Source organism: Mytilinidion resinicola, assembly GCF_010093595.1.
Source record: "Mytilinidion resinicola strain CBS 304.34 unplaced genomic scaffold BDZ99scaffold_2, whole genome shotgun sequence".
NCBI classification, from domain to species: Eukaryota; Fungi; Ascomycota; class Dothideomycetes; order Mytilinidiales; family Mytilinidiaceae; genus Mytilinidion; species Mytilinidion resinicola.
The window spans coordinates 2502010-2519163 of NW_022985438.1; the positions used below are offsets into that span (position 1 = coordinate 2502010).

Sequence of the window (17154 nt, forward strand, 5' to 3'; positions counted from 1 at the left end):
CAAATAGAATAACCCAGTCAAAACAACGTCTAGAACCAATAATCAGGCAACTGTCCACCTTTTCCAAGCATAAGTGGGGCAATTTACCCCCGCTGCCGCCCATACTGATTCACTAACACAAAGCGTTTTGCCCCGCCAAAATACTATACCCTGATAATGCAAGTAATTTCGGCAGCCTTTAATTCGAGTTATCGAACCAGAACGGGCGGTTGGCGCAATGGTAGCGCGTTGGTTTTCGGTTCTGAATACCTTTGATACCCAATGGGTATTCATGTTTGCAGAGACACCAAAGGTTGTGGGTTCGAGCCCCATGCTGCTCGCTTTTTTGCCTGCCAAACGTCTTTGGAACGTACTTTTCTTTTGGAAGATCCAGGGTATGTGGGGTGTGTTAGTTTTGTGTGGTGGGGCATGGAGGGGCATTGTGTGATGTCGGCTGCAAGGCTTGTGGTTTCGCGTTTTACTTTGAACATGGACACAGACGGGATGTGTAATATTGACCAATACAGCAAGCTATTATGTACCATTATTGATTGACTTATGCTGTTATGCTGTACATAACTAGAATCTAGATTGACGGACGGATTAGTTCACGGCTCCGTGATAGCGTATAGCCAATCGGAGTGCGCGTATTTGTAATACATCACCTTAGATTCTCCCTTCTGTCACTTGAGCTTCTTTTCGCAGCGTCACTGCGTTTGTGCAAAAATGTAGCATGATTTGATCATTCATCGACCTAATTGACCCTTACTTCCCTTGAGATGGACGAATATCACTTCGCTATCAATACATCAATAAACCCAAACAGCATCGTCCTGTGACATCTTCTTTTCAAAGTCCAGGCACTTCTCTTCACAGAACCCCTCCCGTGGCCATGATATACCTGTATCCTCCATGCTGCTTCTTCCGAGCTACCGGGAATGACAGCCGTATAACCCGATCATCGGCCGCCGATGAAGATACACATATATACTTGCTGCAACTAACTTTGTAGTAGCCAGTTCGATTCCTATCCTTAAACGTGCGTCTCGCCGACCTCCCGAACGTTCGTCCCGGCCCCCACAGCTTCGGCCTTCTTGTCGGAGGTCTCCTCAGCCAGGACGCCGCTACCCTGGCTGGATGAGTTTCTGCGCTCATCTTTGACCTTGGTTGAAGCCTTGCGGAGGGGATAATGGCCGGCCTTCTCCTTGTACCCCATCAATCCAAAGCCAATGATCACACAAATCCAATAGAGGTTGTAGGACAGGACGGAGCCGTATGTCGCCGAGTTCTCCCAGCCGAAGATTGAGTTGAAGATTCCCCATCCACCGCCGCCGTTGATTTCAGCATTGCAGCACTGATACATTGTCAGCAATCGGCTTTGCAATTAGGAGAAGTGAGGATATCATACGTTTACGTGCCAGACGCTGTGTCGTATGTCATAGGATCCAGGTCCTGAGCCAGTCTCTGCGGCATCACCACCGGTAATGTGGTTCCACTTCGTTCGATTAGCTTTGCCGAAAGCGGACCAAGAATCAATGGGTACCTACCTTATTCTGCTCGAATGCCCAGACGGCCTTTGAAAAAAGCCCAGCTGCCACCAGGTAGAGGAAGCAAGTTGAGATGATTAGGAAGATTTGCATCGATGTGCGGTTTCCACCTCTGATGACCGTGAGCGAATGAATCGAGCAAGGTAGGTGAGAAAGAAGGCTCACTTGTAGATGATAATGCCGACCAATGTTCCAGCACCAAGGCCGCAGAGGATGGCGATAGGGAAAGAGGTCGCAGGCAGGCCCAGGCCAACACCGCCAATGAAGATGACTGCCTCGAGGCCTTCGCGAAGGACTGTGACGAAGGGCAACATGAACATGGCGTATTTCTCAGCCCATCGCTTGAATCTACCGTTGGTCGGAACGCCGGTTCGGGTCTCTTTTGATTCTAGGGCTTTGGCGAGCTTGACACGCCATTTGTCTTGCAGCTTGGATACGCGGAGCAGTGCAGCTCCCATCAAAGAGATGATGATGGTCGCGATGAGGCCGAAAACACCTTCCCAGACGTCTTCAGTGCCGGCGAAAGTGTCCTTCCCGATGCCGTAGAAGGCACCGATCATGCCAGCTCCTATCACAATGACTATGGCGAGCCCGGCTGCAACACCTAACCACACCTACGGATACTAGGTCAGAAACATGCGGAGCCAGCAAAATGGGTTGCACTAACCTGCCTAACGAGCTTCTTGTACACAACGGCATCTCGCTCGGGGCCCAATGTCTGCTTCAAGAACGACAAGAGGACAGAGACGATTATACTGGTCTCCAAACACTCGCGAAAGCAGATGAAAAACACTGATTCGATTAGCGGCCGCGCTGGATGAAGAGGTATTTCGTGGAGGCATTGAGGCCGACTCACCTGGAACAGCGAAGACATTCACCATGGCTGTGGTATTGACTGGTTCAAGACGATCAGATTATCAGATTATCGCAACTGTGCCTTGGGCTAGGCTGAGGGTTGACAGTCGCAGGCGAGGGGTGTGATGGGTGAGAGATCTGATAATGGGCGGATCAGATAACTTAAACAGGACCTCGTGGGTGCGGGTGGGTTGGGCGTCCAGTCAAATACGCCCGGCATGTCGCCGGCACGTCCTCTGTCCCGAACCAAGCTATTGCCGATGTCGGTGCCGGGGCTTGATGTCGACTAAAATGACTACTGGTAAGAAATTTTCTTTTCCGCGAGCGCCAGCGCGCCAGCCGACAAGGAACTCCCAGGCCTTAGTCTGTCGATGCTGGCCTGACCCTCGGGACCGGCTAGAGTCTGACGGCATGTTGATAGCTTTCTTAGCCGATTTTTTAGCTTTCAATCTAATCAGTTTCTTTTTACCAGAGTCTCTTTCCTGACTTGGCCCCCCTCTGTGCTACCATCCTCTTAGAGCGCTACAAACCGCGGTACCGGCAACGTTGAGCAAATCTGGTCTTTGCCAGCAACAGCTTCTAGCTGCACATCACCGTCCGACATCAGACGACGTCGCGCTGGCCTGTCTCGTAGCGTCCTGCCCTGCGCGAAGCAAGCCTTTTGGTGTGCTGCCAAGCTCCGCAAACCCAGTGTCAGGTCGTTGCTTGGGTCCCCATCCAACCCGCACGCCCCACAGTCCACCAGGACTCCGCAGCACTGTACTCGTTCTGGTTTATCTGATGGGCTGATCCCTCGCCTCGGTGACTAAAATCACGCTCCTAGGAATATCTGATCCCCGGTCTTTTCCGGGGGCTCCTCGGGTTGCTTCTTCAGCTTTTGGCGTGGAAGGTTTGCCGTTGGCCCCCTCCACCAACATAACGACACGCCCCAGCCTGCCGTTCACAGCACCAATTGGCCCTGTAGAAGCTGCTCCCCGCTTCTGGCCAAGCCGATTCGCGCTGGAGCACTCCTGATCTTCATCGCTGGCGGGTGTTATTTGTTCTCGAGCCCGCATCGACCGCGGCGGACCCCTCCTTCATCTCATGCCGGCGTCTCGTTCTCGCCTGAGCTTGTCTGTGCTTGTGATCAGATAACGCGCCGAAACTCGGACTTAGTCGCTCTAGTGGCGCTCTCGCTACCAGCGTCACATTTGCGGCAAGGGCCTGGTCTTTATCAGATCTTTCAGTATGGAGCCCATGCCCCAGCTCTCTGGATCCAATCTAATCTCATCAATCAGGCGTGCCCTCTTCCTGCAGTCTTCAAGAGCGACTCTCTGAGCACTTTTGAGCGCAATTGCCTCCCTTGAGCCCTCAACCATACTCCAGTCCATGCTAGGTGCTTGATCAAGATGGCTTTATCATTGTCTAGCTTCATCAATCCAATATCCGCTCTCCTCCTCTTTATTCTACACGTCAACGCCGCCACCGTCACCTATGAGTTCGATATAGGCTGGGTATATGCCAATCCCGATGGGATGGCAAACCGCCCGGTGATTGGCATCAATGGAAAATGGCCTATCCCAGTTATCTCCGCCACCATTGGTGACCGTATCATCGTCAACGCCAAAAACAGCCTTGGGAACGAGTCCACCAGTCTCCATTTCCACGGCCTGTATATGAATGGTACAACCCACATGGACGGCCCCGTTGGAGTTACTCAGTGCGAGATTGCTCCCGGCTCTTCGTTCACCTACAACTTCACTGTAAGCTATAAGAAACCATAGAATGGAGTATCGTTCTGATTGCGAGCTAGATTGACCAACCCGGAACATACTGGTATCATTCCCACGCCAGAGGACAATACCCCGACGGTCTCCGGGGAGCGATGGTCATCCATGACCCGGACTCCCCACTAAAGGGTAAGTACGATGAGGAGGTTATCGTCACTTTCTCGGATTGGTATCACGACCTGATGAATGTTCTGCTTGACGGCTTCATCAGGTACTCCAATCCGACTGGAGCAGAGCCTGTGCCCAAATCGGCTCTCGTGAATGAGACCCAGAATCTGACGATTTCCATGGAGCCTGGGAAGACATACCTCTTCCGCATGATTAACGTGGGTGCTTTTGCTGCCCAGTATGTTTGGTTTGAGGGCCACACCATGCAGGTTGTCGAAGTGGATGGCATTTATACCCAGCCAGAAGACGCCGACATGATTTATATAACTGCTGCTCAACGATACTCCGTGCTCATTACCGCGAAGAACGATACTGACGCGAACTATGCTTTCATGGGTAGCATGGACCAGGTATATTCCACAAAAATGGTCCAGGTAAAGTCAACGCTGACAACTACGCAGGACCTCTTCGATACAATCCCCGAAACGCTGAACCCTAATGTTACCGGGTGGCTTGTGTACGACGACAAGAAAGATCTCCCAGCGGCCGCCCCAATTGAAAGTTTCGATCCTTTTGACGATTTTGTTTTGATACCCCGGGATGAGGAAAAGCTGTTCGATACTGTAGATTATTCTTTTACCTTGGATCTGAAGATGGACAACCTTGGAGACGGCGCAAACTAGTAAGCCTTCTGTTCCCTCCTCTTCTCTCACACCCACTAACTCAACACCCTCAGCGCATTCTTCAACGACGTCACCTACGTCACCCCTAAAGTCCCCACCCTCTACTCCGCCCTCACCACCGGCGCCAACGCCACCAACCCGCTCGTTTACGGCGAGCACACAAACTCATACATCCTCAAGAAGGACGACATCGTCGAAATCGTCCTCAACAACAACGACCCGGGCAAACACCCCTTCCATCTCCACGGCCACGCCTTCCAAGTCGTCGTGCGCTCCGAGGACGAAGCCGGGAACTACGATCCCACCGCTCCACCCGCGATGCCCAAGACGCCCATGCGACGAGACACCGTGCTCGTACGGCCAGACGGGCACATCGTGCTCCGCTTCAAAGCCGACAACCCCGGCGTCTGGCTGTTCCATTGCCACATCGAATGGTAACCTACACCCCCACCCCCCCCTTTTTTTCCCCTTCAACCTACTAACACTACACCCAAGGCACGTCTCCTCGGGCCTCATCGCCACCATGATCGAAGCGCCCCTCTCGCTGCAAGACTCCCTCACCCTCCCCGCCGACCACCTCGCCGCCTGCAAAGCCGCCGACACGCCCATCGCCGGCAACGCCGCCGGCAACACCATCAACGTGCTCGACCTCAAGGGCCAGCCGCTGCCGCCGCCGCGCCTGCCGTCCGGCTTCACGGCCCGCGGCATCGTCGCGCTGGTGTTCAGCGTCGTCGCCGCGTTCCTAGGCCTCGCGACGATTGCGTGGTATGGCGCGGCGCCGCTGAGTAAGGAGGAGGAGGCGAAGCTGAAGCGGGAGATTGAGGAGGTGGGGCCGCAGTAGGGTGTGAGTAGGGTGTGGGAATCGAAAGAGAGAGAAATAGAGCGGCTAGCAAGTGAGGCGAGGTGAGGGTGATGGGTGGTGCGGCGAGGGGGATGGGGATGTGTGTGATAGGGGCGGATCTGATACCAGGATCGGAGCACGCGGAACCGGATTCGCGGTCGTGAGACACCGCTGAGAGGGTGGAGTGCAGGCTCGTCAATACGCTTTTCTTTTTATGCTGAGATGTAGCACCACCCCTTGTTGTCGGGAGGTTGGCTCGAAGGGGTGATGGCCGCGAGTGGGTGAGGGTTGGCGTGAAATAAATATGTGAAGATAGGACGATTATTGCATTATTTGTGTTTCAGAGGAAGAACAGCGAGTTTGGAATATCCATGAATATGATCGTTGCCATCATCGTGTCTTCATATTATCCAAAGAGCGATAGGCGATTGAGCAGTCCTAGCTATGCGTGCCATTGCCCGCACCTTTCAATCCCGCCAATCCAAAACGCATACGCTGATGCTAGTACCGTCGATAGAAAACCCCATATCGAGACAGCAAGATTCCGTCCAAAGGGGGAATCAAGCAAGCAAACGCCGCTGAAATGCCCCGTCAGCCGTAGAAGAGTCGCCAGAACACCATCTGTCCATCCATCCATCCATATCCAATCTTGCCAACATAGTTGGTCCGAAAGTTGCCTCAAATCATGTCGATATAGGCAACCCCACCCTCTCCTCGTACGCTCTCCACCCCTCCCGCCGGTATCTCTCTGCCTCCGCGGCCCTGTCGGTGGCTCGTATGATGCCCCGTCCTACGATGATCACATCGCACCCCTGCTCGAGCACCAGTTTCCGCGGGGTGTTGTATTGCTGCCCTAGCGCATCCCCCAGCTTCTTCCCGCTCGCCTCCTGTCCCGGCGGAGGTAATTGGCATCCCGGGGTCATGGTGATGAAGTTATCTTCCTCTTCACTATTCAGCGACCGCTGCGCGATGAAGCCCATCACGAAGTCTTTGTGCTGGCGCGCGATATCGATACATGCGGTTCTGTAGGCATCTGTGAGGAGGTGGCCCTCTGAACTCATCTCGGCGAGCAGAAGCAGGGAGCGTTGGTACGGAGTCTGGCCCAGCCGGTCAAGCAGCGCGGGGATGGACGCGCCATCGCTGTGGTCGATGTCGGGCGTAGGATGCGGGCTGATATTCTCCGTCCTCGTGCTAATCGTCGTCGAGATGCTCACGACGCTGCATTTGCGGTCTGGAGCGCGGAGGGGCGCGTCGAGACGGTCGTCGGCCTCGTCGTCGTCGGAAAGGGGCGTGGGAGCTGGGGAGGTAGGGGCCTCGAAGGTGTCTGAGGTCGGACTCGAGGGGCAGGAGGTGTTGAGGCCTGGGGGAGGTTCGGCTGAGATCTCAGTGTGCACGGCGGTGTTGTAGGCGAGGATGGTAGCCGCGGCGGCTTCTTTGAGGGCGGTGACGATGGCGGGGCCCGGGAGGATGTGGGCGTTTGTGATCTCGGCCCAGCGGGCGATGCGCAGGGGGCCGCTGGTGTATTGTTTCTGGACGGTGCCTGGGGCGTGTTAGGGAGGTTGTGGGGGATTAGGGGGGATAATGTGGGAATAGTTGCAAAAAGGGCCGGAAGTAGGTCGCGTATAGCGAGAAAAAGGGCCGATCACGTACCGCCAATGTCGGCAAACTTGCGGTCCTCAAAGATCAAGAAGTGCTTCTTGCGCGCGATATCGCGCAGGCTCTTTGCCGTGCGCTCGTTGAAGTCGGTGACGATATCGGCGTGGGTCTTGAGGACGCAGATCGAGTCGCCCACCTCTTCGGCGAGGGCAAGCAGCTCGGCGCTGGTGTCGACATCGGCGGACAGGCACAAATTGGTCTGTTTTATGGAGATGAGGCGCAGGAGGTAGGCGGCGAGCGGGGAGGCACTTGACAGAGCAGCGCGTTCTCGGTAGGAACGCGTCCAGGCGGGATGGGCCGAGCTGGCGGCGGTGCTCGAGGCCATTGCTGCTGGGGGCTTGCACAATGTGGGGTGGGCTCACGGCGAGAGGGGCGGACGAGGAGGAGGCGAGGGAGAGGGAGAAGACTTTAGGCGCTGTGCTGGTCTTGTACCAGAGTGCTCAGGTGCATATCTAGGTCGTAAGACAGCCAGGGTGGGGCGGAAATGCACTTCCAATCCATCCTCCCGCCAGCCAGCCCGCTACTGCACCGCCGATCGCACACAGCTCAGAGCCTGCGTGAGGAGACCCTGCAGCGTCCGCGTCTAGACTCTGCAGAGCCTCGCCTGGGGGTCCGGCGAGCGCTGGCCGATGCCCTTGGCCGCAACCTGCTGCATCTCGCCCATCATCCAAACCCGCCATTGCGCCTCTCTCGCCTCGCCGCTCTTCCCTCCGCCCTCACCGTCTCAGAGGCAAGGGCAGCTCTGTCCTCTGTCCCATTCCGCTTTGCCTGCTCTCCCTGCTGAGGGCACGCCTTGTTAGCTAGGGTCTGCCCGTCCCCGTTTCTGCTGCATCCACGGCCTCCCTGGGCATCTTCATTGCCCTCAGGATGCTCGCCAGGCCACTTCGGGTCTGCAGACCTGCCAGCATGACAGCCGCAACCCGCCAGCCTGGGTAGCTGTGTGATATGCACTCTCTCCAGCAGCGGCCCATTCACCCCCACTCGCGCTGCTGTGCCTCACCAGACTCGGCGTTCCCCATCTGCAACCGTTGACGGGGGAATTCAGGGGGCCATTGCAGGGCAGCCACACGGTATGGAAGCCGATGGCGAAGCCTGCCTCACATCACTGCCAAGCGTGCAGATTTTTACCCATCTATGCTTCTCCTCACACCTCTCCTCACGCCTGTCCTCACGGCTGTGCGTGATCGATGCAGGGCCTCACGCTGGGAACGGCCCACCAAATGCATCCTGAATCCTACCCGTCTTCCGCGGTGCAGCAGTGTGCGATCATGTCTGCAGTAGTCCTGGCAGGACGCATGCTCCAGGCCTTCCGAAATACATTGAAAGACGGACCGTTTAGCATTGATTGAGACCTAGTAATCTTCGTCAAGCAGTACGCCAGTAGAGAGCGCGGCGTGGAAGCCAATATAAGCAAAATGAAAAGGGAGGATGATCATCCTCGCTACGATTCTACAACTCGGCTTCATTGTATCCTGATAGGACTTGAGCATTCGGAATGCTGAACGCTAAGCTGACACCTTGCCGAGCTGGCGGCGGGATGCAGGCCGTCTAAGGAATCCAGCTTCAATTCAGACATTTCGAATGGGGGCAAGCGAGCTGTCGTTGGGGAGAAGGTAGGAGGCATGAGACAATTGGGTCTCCCATCCGAGTCCACACACACACACCTGCAGCATACCGGTTTCAAGCTCCGGCTTTGTTTGCTCCCTCTGATAAGCAACGTATCGGAGACATTGCCTGTGAACCTTAAGGCATCTTGCTGCATCCGGTGTTACACAGCTTGGCAGGCGCCTTGAAAGCTTCACCAAGGTTCGGAGATGCCTTTGCCCGTCGAGGAATATCTATAGCATTTTCATCAACCATTGTAATGTTTTGGTGTGTACAAGATGGCCTTGGAAATCAAAGTAGTACTTGTTGTGGTGTCGGTGGGGTTTCAAGCAAGTCGAGATGGTAACAACCACGTCTTGAGGACCTATCATTTCCCAACGTCACCACTTCACTAAATGTGATCAATCGTTTTAACCACTTCAACCCGTCACGCTGCTGCCTGGAGAAGAGTTTTAAGGCTGCCCAGCTGTCGACTCAAGTCTACAGCTCTTTACATCACCTTCCATCCTTCGTCCATCTCGCTCTACCCTCCCACACATCTTCTGTCCACCTCTTCCTCAACGACCCTCGAAACCCACTACTCTACAACTCGGACGCCCAACATGTCTACGGACAAGATGAAAGCCGACAAGCCAGAATTCACTCCTCGCGAAGCCGAGTTGATGGCTGCCGCCTTCCGGTCCATGAGAGGCATGCCCAATAAGGGCCCCGATGTAAGTAGACACTCTGTTCACTCCTCCCACAGCCTTCCCACAGCCAGCTCACCATATCAAAGATCGACTACGCCAGGATGGCAGTGATCCTCGGCATGACGAAGGGATCTGTCTCCAACCTCATGAGACCCCTCAAGAAGCGAATCTTCGCCGGTGATTCCGCACCTGCAACTCCTCGAAAGACCCCTGGCGGCCGTGGCAAGGTCAACAGCACTCCAGCTTCTAGTCGCGGCTGTGCGAAGACTAAAGCCATCATGGCTGCCCTCGACGATCAGTTCGTTAGCAACAATGGTCCCGATGCTGATGGTAGTCCGACACCGATTCCCTCCCGTCGTATGAACACTAGCAGCCCGTTGAAGCGCAAGGCCGGCGAACTTTTCGTCGACAACGAGGCAGAGGAGGGCACTAGCGTCGCTGTTCGTGAGCCCCGTCGGAAGCGCCAGGCTTCCCTCTTCGCATCCTCGCGCATCAAGAAGGAGCCCACCGACAACGACGATGAGGACGGTATGTGATTCCTGGTGACTGAACTGTGGCATAATGTTAATGTGTGTAGGCTCGAGCAGCTCGGCTACCGCCGATTCAATCGCGGACCCCGAGTACGAAGGATCCGATCTCCACTAGATGGATGCTGGATGGGTGGTCGATGAGGATGCATGATTGCGTGAGCAAATCATAGTACTGCTATAAAAGCTTCGGCATTGACGACGGGGATTGGTTGGGGGTGTCTTCGGAGTCATTTTGGTTGACCTTTTGATCTCGCGGAGGACTTTCGGGCTTTTTGCTTTCGATTTGGGTTGATTGGGAGGCGTCATTGGTCTCTGGAATTAGGGGGGCTTCGATCTTGGTCGACGTCTGAGTATAGCAGACTAGCACTCCTGCAGCAATATGAACGACGACCACACTTCCTCAGGAATTAGTCTTGCTATGGTGTGTCTCTGACTGATAGGTGACACTATCTTTGATGTCCAAGTGATTTTACAAATGCAATGCCCACCCGTACACTCGTTTTTCGCTGCATGAGGAGCCTCATAGTATTTTCAGCATTCCAAATAAGAGAAGTTCGGCATTTTGGACCACCAGTAAACTCGCGAGGCTACCCCAGACAGCGCCAACACGGTGTACGTAGATGAGAAGTGTATCCACTGCCCCCGGTTTCTATTAGTACGTTGGAGCCCCACAGCCAGTCGCAGGAAGGTGCGCGGTCTATAACAAGGAACTGTAGTTCGAAATAGTGAACCTGAATCTTTTCCTGACTTCCAACAGCATCTATCGAAGCACCCCAAGCAGAGCCGAACAAGCGTACACTCATCCAAGTCCTCGTACCCTACAAATAAAATACCATTGCTACTCGACTACCTCCCCTACGTCCAATAAAAACTATACATATCCAACCCCATAAACTCATCCACCCACCTCTCCCCCTTCCCCTCCCCACCAGCCCCGGCACAAACCACCAACGGCAAAAAATGCTCCGCACCGCCCCTCGGATGCATCTCAAACGCGCCGGGCCAATTGCGCCACCCCTCCAACGCCTTCTCCCGCTCCCCCTCGTCCTTCTCCAACACCGCGTTCTCGACCGCCTTGCTCCACGCCGCGTTCCGCGTCTTGAAGCTCTTATCATTCAGCGCGCCGCTGAACATCAGCCGCAGATTGTGGAAGCTCGCGAACCCAGACCCGATGATAGCGACGTTGGAGTCGCGCAGGGAGGACAGCGCGCGGCCCATGCGGTAGTGCTGGGCGGGGGATTCGGAGGCGAGGACGGAGACCTGGACGATGGGGATGGTGGCCGCGGGGTGGATCAGGAGGAGGGGGATGAAGACGCCGTGGTCCCAGCCTGCGTAGACCAAAAGGTTAGCATCATGCCACCACAGATACAGATACTGATACATATACGAGTTGCGATTAGGTATGAGGGAGGAGACGTTAGTTACCTCTCTGCCCATCAAGCTCCCCATTCAGCCCTACTTTCTGCAGCGCCGCCTGCACCTCCGCCGCGACCTCCGGGCTCCCAGGCGCGTCGTACTTCAACTTATAGCTCTCAGCGGGGAAGCCGTAGTAGTCGTAGAGCAGGCTGTGCTTCTTCCCGCTCGAGATCGTCGGCACGCGTTCCGACCAGTGCGCGGTGACGAGCACGATGGCGCGGGGCTGCTCGGGCGTACCGAGTTTGAGGAGCTCGGGGACTTTGGTGGAGAGGGACTTGACGATGGCGGCGTGGCCCGGGTCGCCGAGGATGGGCATGGGCCCGCCGCCGTGGGAGATGGAGATGACGGGCGCGCGGTGGGTCATGTTGGGCGTGAAGAGGGGTTGTTGGAAGGTTGGGTCTTGGGGTTGGGAGAAGGAGTTTTGGAGTTGGGAGGAAGCTGGAGAGAGGGAGGGTTCTGCGGCTGTCAGTCTAAGGGGGAGTCTGAGTAATTGGGTGAGTTGGGTGAAGAGGTAGGAGGGTCGGCGCAGGATCATGTTATGGAGGTTATAGAGATGGAGGATCGGGAGATGGGTATGCCCCGAGTTTTATCTTGTATGTGCTATTTGTAATGAAGTTAGTCCAACTGTGGGTTTAGTGGTGGGTTTGGAATCTTGAGTGCGTGTTGTTTCGGTCCCCGAAAATCTATAAGAAAATAATGGAGTCTTGGTAAGGAGGTGGGAGGGTGCGGAATTAGTTCCATCTCGAATCCATGGCAGTTGATCCGTGCGTAGCTTACCTATGGTAGATTTTGGGGATTGCCGTGCATGGAAATCTTTTGTCCCTTGTTTATGCAAAGAGCACTAGTTTAAAGGCATCTGAGAGTTTGAGTAAGTCATGCAGGACATGGTGGCCTCTTTTTAGTAGGGAGATCTTCAAGATGTTGCAGCAGTTTTTAGATAGGTGCAGATTCGAATGCAACACATGAATTCGCTCTATCAGCAAACTCCATACATCCATCTTCTTCTGATATCATTGTTAGCTGTAGTTGTAGATTATCTTGTATAATCCAGGGGTGGTTAGAACATAAATCGTGAGCATCGGGCGCTTCTCGCCGTGATCGCGTCACAATCTTCAAACATCATCGCCTCCGCACCGCCACCTCTCACCGTTTTACCTCAGGCTTCCTTTTGCAACACCAGCCCACAGCATGGCTTGGCCGTACCCATGAGAGATCACTTGTTTCAGTCACTCTCTTCTAGACTCCCTCGCCGCCTGGCATGGCGGAACCCATTATAATTGCTCCAGCTGGAGACATCGTTCTCGACATCAGCCATGAGGACAACCCTGACCATTTCCTCTATCGAGTCCATTCGCCGACCCTTCAACAGAACTCCCGATACTTTGAGGCCTTGTTGAGTGATAGGTTCAGCGAAGGGTCCCGTGTTCTGGCAGAGCTCAAGGGCCTCAATATATCAGAAAAATACAGGAGCATTGCGGAAGCTCCACTAGATGCGCTCCCTGTAGTAGCAATATCTGACGTTGGGAAGATATCCAAAGTCAACACCATCAAGAACCTCATTGGCGATTTCCTTCGCGGGCTGCATGGGTTTGATCTTGCCGTTGCAAGTCCGCCAGTGTCCAACCTAGCCAACCTTGCCGTTGTCGCCGACCGCTTCGATGCCATTCCTCACTTTGCCAAGTACATCGAACGGAAAAAATACATACAGACGCTGGAGGCAAAGACAAAGGGGAAAGTAAGCCCAGGCATAACGGAAGAGCGAATGAGGCAGAAGCTCTTGATTGGTGTACTGTTGGACCATGCCCCATGGGTGACCAAATACTCGAAGGCTGTGATCATGAGTGACTCGGTTCGATGGAAGCCACAGGCAGCAGAAGACCCAAGTGCAGCCTTATGGTGGGAAATCCCACGTGGCTTAGAAGGTTGGCCTAGTAGCTCCTCAGTGTGGAATATTGCTGACGGTATGCAGATGAGATGATCACTCGACGCGAGTACATTCTCGAAACTATCAACTCCCTCCAGGCGCACTTTCTCAAGCTGTACACGTCTGGCGAGCGTCAATGCAAGCTAGGATATGATTCGTCTATACAGTGTGACTCATTTCAGCTGGGTGAGATGGTCCGATTCTTCATCAGGCTCGGTACACTTCGTCTCCAAGGAACTATCTATGATTCAGAGGCTCCTCCATTGTATGCTGGTGACATAGATCGTCTTTTGGAGTCTTTGCGCCAATGCTCCTCATACCAGATTGATCGAAATCATGCGCATTGCGGACTCCGCAGCCGGCTGCTTCCTCTTCTAGACCACATCCAAAACCTGCTCTGCCTCGATGCTGGAAGCATAGATGTCGGTATATGTGCCCATTGTTGGAACATCAACAGGGGGCAGTATGCCTGGTCCGAAGCTAAGCGGCCCCTGATATGGTCTCGATCTAGGTTGACTTCGGCAACGAAAGGACCAATCTCTCAAGGCAACCGGAAAGAGCGCAGGATTTCGCAAAATAGCTGTTTGAACAGGCATCTTGTTGTTCGAGATATGTTCATGGCTGTGGAAAGGGATTGGACTGCGAGCAGTTATTAAAGATAGCAATCACTAGAAAAAGGAGTCTTAGCGTTACCTACAAAGGTACCTCTGAGCACAAAGAATGCTGCATTGCTACTCAGTCAACACATGTCTCAGAGACTCATCTCGAACTTCTGCCTCGAGTCAGGTTCCAGAACGCAACTCGTTCCGTGAGCAGTGCTCTCGCACGTGCCATCTGTCCGGAATTCTCCCATGGTTGATATTGTGGTTCGCACTTGGCATGACACAGTCGAGCCATGTGCGTGCTGAGGACTGTACAGCGCTCTATTTTTCGAAAGGTCGAACGGAGGCTCGATAGAATCATTCAAAGCTACAGTCTTGCAAAATACTGTAGGGAGCCTTACGCTCTCCCATAATCTTCTCTCGCCATTCTTCCCAGGATAATTGCACCTTAAAATGCCTTAGCATACAGGCAATTAGCGCAATCAGTCGTTCGTAAACCCAGGTTTCTGGGGTCGATCCCGATTTGCCGAATAGCCCATGAGGCCGCCTTTCAGGCCGCCTTACCGTTGTCAATACTAGCCACGTTCCTTTTGGAAACTCGTCTTGTGTTGCCATTGCCTTTCAGGGCAGGTGTTCACTTCATTGGCTAATACGAGGATTTCACGCGCTAACGGCCAATTGTCTTGCCCAGGAAATATGCCTTGGCTGGAGGCAGTGAAGTTTGCCGCTTTCTGGACATCTGATAAGAAATGGCGATTGCCATAGCCGCGATTAAGGGGCGAATAACACCGTGACTGCGATATGGGCGTCAGGCACAAAACCATGGCGGTGCAGACCATTTGGCGCGCGCGAGAGTGGTGGAAGGCCGACTTTCCGACCTCCCGTGATCAGGGGCTGTGAGGCGCAGCAGCACTGCCTCGCCCACCTGTCCCACCTGTGTCTCCGCACTTCTCAGCCTAAACACACCGAAACGGCGCGTGGTGAACCGCGCCCCGTTTAAAGGTATGAGGGTATTCCCGAAGGACCACGGCTTTATTGTGGGCGGCCTCAAGGCTGTTTCCTTCGCCGTAAGTGGCAATTGGGTATTTGCTTCACGCCTACGCTATGAGCCTTGGGAAGGAGTATACTTATAAGGATTGGCACTCAGTATCAAAGGCATTCCAGATCTTCATCTTCATCATCAGACCAAACTTTCAATGAATCTTGCCACCCACGGTTTGAAAGTTTTGTGATACCTATACTTCTGTTTGCTCATTCACGTGGCATCATGTCTGTATCCGTTCAGAACGTTCTTTCTGCACTACATAACACCTCCGCCGAAGGACCATCTTCCTCCCGATCCCAACCTCACCGCCGTGACTCAGGACACACCATGTTTGGCAGCCTCCGCAAGAAGCTCTCGCGCAAGGACTCGAATCCCCTCTCCTCAACCAACACACCAAGACAGTCAACCAACCTCAGCGCCAAATCGGTGTCAAGAAATAGCATGGCAGCTCCTCCTCCACCACCCGCCAATAACCCCTTTACCTCATCTTCTCCAGCAACCCGGCGCCCAGGTAAGCAATCTAAAGAGTCTGCTACGACCTTCCACTCACAGGTGTTCTCAGATCGAGCAGGCATGAATGCCTTCACCACGCCCTCAAATGAGCCACCTCCAGCTTATTCTCCTGCATCCAATGACGCCCCAATGACGCCCGCTCCCGTCGAGCTCGGCACCAACCGCACTGTCCTAGCTGACGACCGCTACGCCTTCCTCAGCTCCTTCGACACGATCTTCTTGATCGACGACTCCGGTAGCATGGCTGGCCGCTCGTGGCGCGAAACTGGCAAGGCTCTAGAGACAATCACACCCATCTGCACTGCCCACGATGCAGACGGCATTGATATCTACTTCCTCAACAAGGCGGACAATCAGTACTACCATAACGTCATTCTTCCCAGCACCGTCACTGAGATATTCACCTCGGTGCGTCCCGGCGGCGGCACACCCACCGGCCAACGCCTGAACTCGATTCTGCGCCCCTATCTCCAGCGCTATGCAGCCAACCCCGAGACGACCAAGCCGGTCAACATCATCGTCATCACAGACGGCGAGCCGAGCGACGATGTCGAGAGCGTCATCATTCACGCTGCTAAGCGTCTCGACAAGCTGGATGCGCCAGCGTGGCAGGTTGGCATTCAATTCTTCCAGGTTGGCAAGGAGCCGGGTGCGAAGGAGCATTTGAAGGCTTTGGACGATGAACTCGCTGCCATCGCTGGGGAAGATGATCTCAGGGACATCGTTGATACCGTTCCCTACACTGGCGTTGGTGACGCAGAGCTGAATGCTGAGGGAATTTTGAAGGTTTGTCTCGGAGCAGTCACAAGAAAGCTGGACAGGAAATCGAAGGAGTTGCATCGGACCGCGTAGATGTGGTGTTGTGTGATTGCTACCTTTTTCCGGGTTTTCCTTGTGCGGTAGTGAGTGTCTGAAAGGGCATAGTCACTGCTGCACTGCTCTCTTCATTCTTCCCTTTCTCTTTCTTCATTTGTGTTCATATTAGGGATGGCTTGACAGGGGTTTCCCTTGGTTATCAAAATTCTTGCTCCGCGGAGGAGGTATGAGTGACTTTTTCTCATTGGTTCCCGGCGTTCAGCACCAGAGGGCTCAGATATCCCGGCGTGGATAAGTCTCCTTGAGTCTCAAGGTCTCATTAGTCTCATAATCCCCCTTCAAAACCTGCATAGAGAAGTTACAACCAAATGCTCTTCGTGATTCTGGCTAACTTGGCGTACCGATTATTGCAATACGTAGCAGTGTCTGAAGTCACCTAGTGACTGTCAGACTTGCCAAACCTATCGTTTCACAGTTTTTGATAACGTACCAGGTCATCTCAGACGGTGGTGGACTGCCACTTTATGTTCAAAGTCCGGCATGGGATCCCATTCGGCCTCGAAGTACGGGCCGACG

At 54.2% G+C, this 17154-nt stretch overlaps 8 protein-coding genes and 1 non-coding gene across 9 annotated transcripts; 6 read left to right on the plus strand and 3 right to left on the minus strand.

Moving 5' to 3' along the window:
• Nucleotides 1-192: 192 nt before the first annotated feature.
• BDZ99DRAFT_458359 (uncharacterized protein) lies at nucleotides 193-593 on the plus strand. The gene has a single exon (XM_033718898.1). It carries the CDS (start codon nucleotides 272-274, stop codon nucleotides 425-427), a length of 156 nt encoding a protein of 51 aa, XP_033583461.1. The 5' UTR covers nucleotides 193-271; the 3' UTR covers nucleotides 428-593.
• BDZ99DRAFT_t14 lies at nucleotides 204-320 on the plus strand. The gene has a single exon. It is a non-coding gene; the product is annotated as a tRNA-Arg (tRNA).
• Nucleotides 594-1243: 650 nt separating the features above from the next.
• Nucleotides 1244-2616, minus strand: BDZ99DRAFT_458360 (iron permease FTR1). The gene is made up of 4 exons (XM_033718899.1): nucleotides 2383-2616; nucleotides 2194-2318; nucleotides 1726-2140; nucleotides 1244-1690 (listed from the first exon to the last, which is right to left on the minus strand). Exons 1-4 carry the CDS (start codon nucleotides 2405-2407, stop codon nucleotides 1512-1514), a joined length of 744 nt encoding a protein of 247 aa, XP_033583462.1. The 5' UTR covers nucleotides 2408-2616; the 3' UTR covers nucleotides 1244-1511.
• Nucleotides 2617-3769: 1153 nt separating this feature from the next.
• BDZ99DRAFT_485094 (iron transport multicopper oxidase FET3 precursor) lies at nucleotides 3770-5782 on the plus strand (the record flags this gene model as incomplete). Its single annotated transcript, XM_033722685.1, has 4 exons — nucleotides 3770-4123; nucleotides 4174-4940; nucleotides 4995-5375; nucleotides 5437-5782. 4 exons carry the CDS (start codon nucleotides 3770-3772, stop codon nucleotides 5780-5782), a joined length of 1848 nt encoding a protein of 615 aa, XP_033583463.1.
• A 1507-nt stretch (nucleotides 5783-7289) lies between these two features.
• BDZ99DRAFT_458364 (OMPdecase-domain-containing protein) lies at nucleotides 7290-7856 on the minus strand. The gene has a single exon (XM_033718900.1). The coding sequence runs from the start codon at nucleotides 7761-7763 to the stop codon at nucleotides 7425-7427; it is 339 nt and encodes a 112-aa protein (XP_033583464.1). The 5' UTR covers nucleotides 7764-7856; the 3' UTR covers nucleotides 7290-7424.
• A 1789-nt stretch (nucleotides 7857-9645) lies between these two features.
• Nucleotides 9646-10377, plus strand: BDZ99DRAFT_515088 (uncharacterized protein; the record flags this gene model as incomplete). Its single annotated transcript, XM_033724940.1, has 3 exons — nucleotides 9646-9756; nucleotides 9819-10260; nucleotides 10310-10377. The coding sequence occupies 3 exons, from the start codon at nucleotides 9646-9648 to the stop codon at nucleotides 10375-10377; spliced, it is 621 nt and encodes a 206-aa protein (XP_033583465.1).
• A 740-nt stretch (nucleotides 10378-11117) lies between these two features.
• On the minus strand, nucleotides 11118-12042 carry BDZ99DRAFT_485096 (extradiol ring-cleavage dioxygenase; the record flags this gene model as incomplete). The annotated part of the gene is made up of 2 exons (XM_033722686.1): nucleotides 11118-11590; nucleotides 11688-12042. 2 exons carry the CDS (start codon nucleotides 12040-12042, stop codon nucleotides 11118-11120), a joined length of 828 nt encoding a protein of 275 aa, XP_033583466.1.
• Nucleotides 12043-12936: 894 nt separating this feature from the next.
• Nucleotides 12937-14669, plus strand: BDZ99DRAFT_543095 (uncharacterized protein; the record flags this gene model as incomplete). Its single annotated transcript, XM_033726772.1, has 2 exons — nucleotides 12937-13600; nucleotides 13648-14669. 2 exons carry the CDS (start codon nucleotides 12937-12939, stop codon nucleotides 14256-14258), a joined length of 1275 nt encoding a protein of 424 aa, XP_033583467.1. The 3' UTR covers nucleotides 14259-14669.
• A 588-nt stretch (nucleotides 14670-15257) lies between these two features.
• BDZ99DRAFT_137652 (uncharacterized protein) lies at nucleotides 15258-16971 on the plus strand. The gene is made up of 2 exons (XM_033712661.1): nucleotides 15258-15760; nucleotides 15812-16971. The coding sequence occupies exons 1-2, from the start codon at nucleotides 15472-15474 to the stop codon at nucleotides 16612-16614; spliced, it is 1092 nt and encodes a 363-aa protein (XP_033583468.1). The 5' UTR covers nucleotides 15258-15471; the 3' UTR covers nucleotides 16615-16971.
• Nucleotides 16972-17154: the final 183 nt, after the last annotated feature.

Bases quoted from the DNA above. Each gene is read 5' to 3' on its own strand.
- BDZ99DRAFT_137652 (XM_033712661.1), top strand. From the start codon at position 15,472: ATGTCTGTATCCGTTCAGAACGTTCTTTCTGCACTACATAACACCTCC. The intron at 15,761-15,811 runs GTAAGCAATCTA...AGGTGTTCTCAG, and splicing joins TCCAGCAACCCGGCGCCCAG to ATCGAGCAGGCATGAATGCC.
- BDZ99DRAFT_458359 (XM_033718898.1), top strand. From the start codon at position 272: ATGTTTGCAGAGACACCAAAGGTTGTGGGTTCGAGCCCCATGCTGCTC.
- BDZ99DRAFT_458360 (XM_033718899.1), bottom strand. From the start codon at position 2,407: ATGGTGAATGTCTTCGCTGTTCCAG. The intron at 2,141-2,193 runs GTTAGTGCAACC...TAGTATCCGTAG, and splicing joins ACAAGAAGCTCGTTAGGCAG to GTGTGGTTAGGTGTTGCAGC. The intron at 1,691-1,725 runs GTGCTGGAACAT...ATCATCTACAAG, and splicing joins CGCCATCCTCTGCGGCCTTG to TGAGCCTTCTTTCTCACCTA.
- BDZ99DRAFT_458364 (XM_033718900.1), bottom strand. From the start codon at position 7,763: ATGGCCTCGAGCACCGCCGCCAGCTCGGCCCATCCCGCCTGGACGCGT.